This window comes from Lolium perenne, chromosome 4, assembly GCF_019359855.2.
Source record: "Lolium perenne isolate Kyuss_39 chromosome 4, Kyuss_2.0, whole genome shotgun sequence".
Classification (NCBI taxonomy): domain Eukaryota; kingdom Viridiplantae; phylum Streptophyta; class Magnoliopsida; order Poales; family Poaceae; genus Lolium; species Lolium perenne.
This window is the reverse complement of record NC_067247.2, coordinates 42,628,311-42,635,725: the sequence shown is the minus strand read 5'-3', so window position 1 is coordinate 42,635,725 and position 7,415 is coordinate 42,628,311. Positions and strand designations below refer to the sequence as shown.

The 7,415-nt window shown below is 48.3% G+C and overlaps 1 protein-coding gene across 1 annotated transcript; it reads right to left on the bottom strand.

Annotated features, from left to right (window-relative positions):
• Positions 1-509: 509 nt before the first annotated feature.
• Positions 510-4,278, bottom strand: LOC127292299 (11-beta-hydroxysteroid dehydrogenase A). The gene is made up of 6 exons (XM_051321664.2): positions 3,993-4,278; positions 2,516-2,708; positions 1,591-1,676; positions 1,347-1,478; positions 989-1,153; positions 510-886 (listed from the first exon to the last, which is right to left on the bottom strand). Exons 1-6 carry the CDS (start codon positions 4,188-4,190, stop codon positions 608-610), a joined length of 1,053 nt encoding a protein of 350 aa, XP_051177624.1. The 5' UTR covers positions 4,191-4,278; the 3' UTR covers positions 510-607.
• Positions 4,279-7,415: the final 3,137 nt, after the last annotated feature.

Here is a 7,415-nt window from a genome sequence, read left to right as displayed (position 1 = left end):
ATCACACCTTCCTCTTGGGGTTCCCAACGGACGTGTGCTTTACCGTCACAAGAAGCTACTTTCTGGCGCCGTTGCAATCCCTGTCACGCGCAAGCAAGCGGAGGCGCTTATTCTGGTTGATGTTTGCTGCCATGATTTGGACTCTTTGGAAAATTCGTAGCAAGATGGTTATTAAAAGAACCTTCCTACAATGCATTGATGACTCTATTTTCAAATTGTTGGCGCTTTGTAGTAGTGGTACCCGCTCCGTAGATAATGGGATAGGGAGCGACTGGATGCTATGCTTCGAGACTTGCATTGGCCACGTCGCCTCCCTTCCCCATCCGGTCGTTGAGCTGCTTCGCCTTGCCGACACCCTAGGGGCGCGGCCTCTTTTGTGTTGTTTATGTTAGGCTTTGTTGTGATGTGAGCCCATCAGACTGTTTTTTTCTTTAACTTAGTCGTGAAGATGTATGCTTATGGTTGATTTATTTACAAAGCTGGACAAAGCATGTTTTAAGGATAAGTGCTAAAGGACAACTCATCATTCCCAACTTTCATTTAATAGTAAAGATAACTTCTTTGCTTAACAGGCCCCGTGCATACATTCTTCATGGCTAGTTTTCGTTCATGACCGGATGGTCTCTGGCTGGTACAAAGAGGACTTCTTGCCACCGAACGCCATAAGAACCTTCTTGCTGAGGGTGTCACCGTCCTTGTCGCCGGATTTGGAGACGTAGAACGCTCGGGAGAACCAGTCGACGACCTCCGGCGCAGCACACATCATCATGTGGAACGGCCAATACCACCCCGGCCAAGTGACGTAGTCGTCGCCCCGCCGCACACTCGCCACCACCACCTCCGCCAACGTCTCTGTCTTCCCGACCGGAAAAGGCCCCACATTTATCTGCAATTATGCCCAAAATTATATACCTTGATCAATTCACCGGTCGGCTGGCCATCAAGAACACAAGCTATCTAATGTTGAAAGGCATATATGTATATGTACATCGCGGGCTTCCTCGTCGATGCCGACATTGCCGTCCTTCTGGATGCCCTTGCCCATGGTGAGATTGGATTCCACGTAACCCGGCATAAGGATGGTGATGCGTACATGCGACCCGAGCTCCGACCTCAATGTCTCATAGAACCGTATCACCGCGCCTTTGCTTGCCTACAAGCACATTGACGAGAAAGTTAGATTTCCTCCAACACGTACTAAGTAGTACCTCAGTCTCCAGATTTAGACAAATCTAAGATATATATTTATAAACGAAGTGAGTACCAATGATTCAAATTTAGTAAAGAATAAAGGTGACTACAATAAAGATGTTGGGTGAGCTGACTGAGAAGTTAGTCTGTCGTACGTTGTAGAAGCTCATCCTAGCCACTGGGACTCTGCCGGCGATCGAGGACGTGACCACGATGTTGCCACGGCTGGCTTTCAGGTAGGGCAAAGCGAAGTATGTCGGGTACACCGCGCCCCAGAAGTTGAGATCCTATAAATGTATGGAGAAAGAACATGAAGACTATACTGCTTCTATTGTGAACTAAACAAATTATTACTGATGATATCGTTTTGTGTATGTCTCTCGATTGAATGTTGCTTACAATGACGCCGTGGAAGGCCGTTATGTTCGTGATCTCCTCGAAGAAGCAGCTGGACCACACTCCTGCGTTTGCCACCAGGTGATTCACTGCAGATCGATAGAAACGAGTGAGGAATTAGCTAGTCTGAAACTAGTTGTTACTGCTTGATTAATATGTTCGATAAAGTTATTTTTGCTTGATACCACTAGAAGCTCGAATCATACAACTTTTAAAGTTGAAACTTTGCAGTTCACTAAAACATTTGAGATAGAATGTGGGGAGAATAATTTGGGATTATTATGACATCAAATATATATTTTAAAATGTTTTTTAAAATTTCAAATATTTGAAAATTTAAAATTGCACAAAAAGTTCTGGACTATTTTTGGGAGAGAGTATTTTCGAACAGTTTGACTTTAAGATGGCCGGTATACTCAAAATGACATGCCGTACGCTTGGTTACTAGAAGTAGGTTCACCTTACTGAGACATTCAATTGGCAAGCAGTTGATCCACCCGCTCGCTCGGTACAAACAACTGTAATTACTCCCGTCAGCAAGACTAGGACTAGCTGTGGTACACACTACCATCAGCAAGACTAGATGTTGTACTAATCACATAGTATTATTGTTAAGAACCTCACATCACCGCTCTTGATAGCGATTTTCTTTAAATAACGTGACATATTATTGTCGTTATCTGACGCATACACTAGTATTGTCAACTGTACTCCCGCCCGTTAGCCCCTTCATCCTTTAAAATTGTTAAGGTTTATAAGGCATATCTTATTTATTATCCTTTTTTTCTTTGCTATATTTTCTCTCTTTTATTCTGTCTATAAAACTATTGGCACATGCACTAATTACTGAGAAGAGTAATTGATTTTTTGGTCTTGGGGCGTTAAAACTAACAAAATAGTGGTGAAATTGTGGGGCTGAGGTACTCACGTTTTCCGAAGTGTGCGACAGTCTCCTCGACAGCCCGCTTGGCCTCGTCGACGTTGGTGATGTCCGCCGGCACCACCAGCGTATCTGGCGCGCCGAGGTCGCGCGCCGTCTTGGCCACGGCTCGCAGGGCGATCTCCGTCCGAGCTACCAGCGCCACGCATGCGCCCTTCCTCGCGTACTCGTACACAAGGTGCTGCAAATGGAACAAGATCGAGGAGGCAAAGGCATATGCATCAATTAATTTAATCCTCGTGGGACATACAACAAAAAATGAACACATGGGCAGTAGATGGAACAGAACGGTTTCATTGATTTTCCTATCCCATAATTTGATTAGGCAGCATGAAACTTCGATAAGAAGTGAATGCCCCAACATACGCGCATCAGCTTTGTGCCCTACCGTGATGAGATTCTAGAGATTCTAGGGTGCACTGTGTTTTATTGAGTTTAAATTGAACATGGATTTCTAATCCTTCGTTTCTAAAAAAAAAATCTCAACTTTATCTAGATACAGAGATACATAGATATGCTTTAGCTATAGATTCATCTGTATTTATAAAAGTTGCAAAGCTTTTTTAGGAACGGAGGAAGTATCTAATACTTAATGCAGAGAATGCACGGTAGAAGCATGCATGTGATCTACTCCCTCGTCTCATCAAAGTTATCTTAATTTTAGCTAAATTTAGATGCACCTAGTTGTTGTTTAGTGTCTAGGTATATTTAAATTTTAATAAGTTAAGATGGGAATAGCATGATCCGTTCCGTTTAGTTTACGCAAATAGCTCGTGACCACCGTCACATAATTGATGGTGGTATTTACTCCGGTGACTGCATAGTCACATGCATCTGGTGGTGGACACGTATGGCTGGCAACATCAGCACGCAGTGCACGATAACTGCTGCTGTCCTGCATCTCACTTGTGTCGCAAGTTTCCAGGAGACTGATGGGAGGGATAGAGAGGGTGAGAATTCAATACGGCCAGGGAACCGGGAATGGCCCCGAAGGGCCGGGAAACTGCATTTACTCAGGCGGCGAGTACAGAATTGCTATTCCTACTCCACTCCAACATACACGGCACCATACATAGTACCAGTACCATATCTGCATCATAGCTAGAGTATACTCCATGGCAATGAGCATGGAGCATATAGCTACACGTAGCTTTCAGTCCTTCACGGTGGTACGTATATACTCCAGATTATCGTATGTTGATCGTATTTGGTCGTAAACTAGGTAATATATATATGAGGGGCCATGTATATGGATAAAAAAAGAATATTTGTCGGGAATGATTCAGAAGACAAATCAAACTATCATCACTAAATCACTCTCATGTACATCAAAGACACGCCAACCTTATAACTTGTAAATTTATAAAATACCCAATTCATTCCACAAAGGCACACCATGGAACCGCGCATAGAGAAGAAACATAATGAACTGTACGACGAACGGTACAAGGTAGGGCAGACTGACCTCGCCGATGCCGGAGGAAGCGCCGGTGACGAGGACGACCTTGCCGCGGAGGTCCTCGCCGGAGACGAAGGGCCTGACCAGCAGCCTGTAAACGAGGCGGCAGACGAAGGCGACGGGGAGGTAGGCGAGAAGCACCAGCGCCAGCCCCACATGCATGAAGCAGCTGAGGAACCCGTTCGTCATGGCTTGCCTCGCCATTGCTAGGGAGGCAGGAAGCTTTGGCTGGGTTGGCAAGCTCAGGTGGAGGAGAGAAGGCCGGAGAAGGTGAGTGCCTTGTGGCCGGTGTGTGTGTGTGTGTATTTATGGCCCCGGCGGCACGCGCATGGAGTGCCAGTATGGCGTTTGAGCAGTTGACCGAAGTGATGGGTGGGTGGGGGTCGCTGCACTGACAAGGCCACGAAACTAGGATGTTTAAGATTTTGGTGGAAATGCAGGTACGTAGTAGGAGGAAATTCATCGGTTATAATGGGTCAATCGCTTTCGCATCCCATGCTAGAGTGCCAGTAACCAAAGTGATTACTCATGCGTAACGCCTGCAATCAGTGGTCTACTCGTGGTCTGCCCATGCTAACATGGGGTCACTGCATCTAATAGCTGGTCAAAACTTGTGTATGGTCTGCCCATGCTAACATTTGCGTCAGCTTCTCACAGTATTTGCGTAGCATAAACGGATAACTCGTTCGAGCTGTGTTAGTTTGGCTCTAATTTGGCCCCGAATTTTAATCCAATTGATGGTCAAATGGCCTGCCCTCCGGAGTTGGCATCTAATCGGAGATCCGCCGCCGCCGAGCCCTCTCCAGGTCCTGAACTATGTGATGGATTCGTGGGAGTGGAGCTAGTGGTTCAAGACGAAGCACGACCTCCGGTGGCACTCTTCTCCGCTGGAGTCATGGTTTGACTCTCAGGATGAGCTTCTCCCCGAGGACTTCTTCGAGGTGGCAGTGCCCACGTGGCCACCGGTGGCAGAGCGAATGAGCAGTAGGGCAAACCCTAGATTATTAGCTATTATTAGTTTAGTTTTAAATTTATGTTATAGTTTCACTTTATCTAGTTTAGTTCAAATTTATGTACTATTTTGGCTCAAGTATAATTATTTTAACTTGAAAGGTAAAAAAAAAGTCAAACGAACATGAACGCGCCCAAATGGGTACAGCACTAGTGATGTGGGTACACCTAAATAGATCACTCTTATAGGTATACTTGGTGTGGCTTAAGAAAAGGCCCATGAGTGTCGTTGCCTAATCGACGGTACCTCGGAGGAGGGATCCTCACGAGGGGGAGAAGATGTAGGGGCCATAGGGCGGAGTGCACACGGGACGGTGGTACGCGAGTTACCCGGCTTCGGAACACCTGCACGATGACAGGGCCTACTGCTGCTTGTCTGGAATTATCTGGGCGCTTGCGCGTTGTTACAATGAGTTGTGGTTGTGTCTCTAGGGCTCCCGGGATCCGGCTTATATAGGCGCACGGATCTAGGGTTTACATGGAGAGTCCTAGCCGGAATACAAGTTGCCTAACTTCGGTACAATGTCTTGCCGTGTACGTCAAGGATCCGCCTTCCTCCAAGTACGTGCTGGATCCGGATACTTTATGGGCCTCCACGGATCCGGCCTCCTTCGTAGGTCGATTAGGATCCGGCTTCCTGTTCCTGGGCTGGACTTCATCCTTCATGATCTACAGCAACTGGGCTGCCCGATGGGCCACATGCCTCACCACCAACTATGGGCCACCCGGGTTGCCGGATCTAGGCCATGCCGTTGATATACCCATAAAGTATACCCACAACAGTAGCCCCCGAAGTTCTCCGAGATTCATCATTCCTCCGACTTCATTCAGCTCGGATCCGAAGAGAATCTTGAAGAGCTTCAAAACTTTTACTTGATTCCGGGTCCATTCACTCGGAAGTCCTTCATCTTCAGATCACGTATAACAACGGAGACTCCGCTTTTCCCGCGCACAACCTCCTTATTTCCCGCGCTAAATTTTCGCAGATGCAAATCTTTAGCCGGAATTTTCGGGAGTGCATGGTTAAGTTACCTCCACGTCGTTTTACCGCACTTGACCTAAAACACGTGTCGTCCATCCAACGGTGTGACCGTTCCGTTTCCACCGTCGGATCCGAATCCCGAATCTCCGCGCGTGGCCTATAAATACCCCGCGGCTCGGTAATTCCTCATTCTTTCACCTCTCCTCACCACTTCATCTTCCTCCTCGCGCTGCGCCGCCCGACGGATCTCGAACTCCGGCGAACTTCGCCACGGTGAACTCCGCGCGCCGCCAGTCCAAGCCTCCCCTCGCGCCAAGATCGCTTCGGTTGAACGGGAAATCCTTCCCGCCGCCGATTCGTGGTCACGCGAAGTGGTTTCCTGCAAGTCCGGCGACCTCGTCTTCACCGGAACTCCGTCGAGCCACCGCGCCATTAACGGTACGTGCGCCGGCCTTGTAGAAGACAAACGTAGTGTAGATCCGGGTACTCAAATAATTTGTATGGGTGCAGCCGGAAGCATGCCACTCGATTCATCGCACTGCACTGGTAGCTCTCCGAGTAGCCCGGATCCCAATCCATTAGAACCAATATGTCCGGATCCCATATCATTCCTGCCACCATATGTTTCCGACATTAGACTAGCTCAACCGTTTTCCGCATCTTCCAGCACCGCTCCAGGCCGAATCCCCTCCCTCAAAGAGCTTCAAGAAGAACTCGAGGGACAAGCTAGGATGGCAGCCAAAGTACAGGAGGCGGAAAACAAGAGGGCGTCCAAGGCCCGGATCCGTGAAGGAGAGCGGGGTCAGTGGTGGCCCTGCGCAACTACTGATGTGGAGCTTAGAGAGCTCCAGAACGAGGGTATGATCTCCACTCACTGGAGCTTCACACGTGATTCCGACGTCCCCAAGCCCGAAGCCGGAGAAATCGTTATGACCAAGGCTTGGGTGGAACGCGAACTATCACTCCCTTGCTCGGAGTTTTTTCTCTCCGTCCTCAACACATACGGGCTCCAGCCCCACAACATCTGCCCAAACTCATATCTCCTCCTATCCAACTTCGTAACTCTTTGCGAAGGGCACCTTGGGATCCGACCAGATGTCAAGTTATGGCAGTTCTTTTTCCGGGTGAAGAAGGAAACCAAAGACAAAGCAATGGTGAACTGTGGGAGTATGACGTTCATGCTCCGACCCAGCCGCATGTATCCTCCTCACGATTCGCACGAATCCGTCCGGTACTGGAACGCCGGATGGTTCTATGAGAAGAACGCCTCAGTTCCGGACGTACACGATGGCATGCCCAAGTTCATCAACGAGCCTCCGGAAGAGCTCGCAAGCTGGAGCTTCGTTCCTTCGCTTGCCCAAACCCCTATCTTGGAGAAGGCAGCGTGGAGAATCTCCTGGCTAGTCCATGACGGACTGACCGGAGCCCAGCTTACC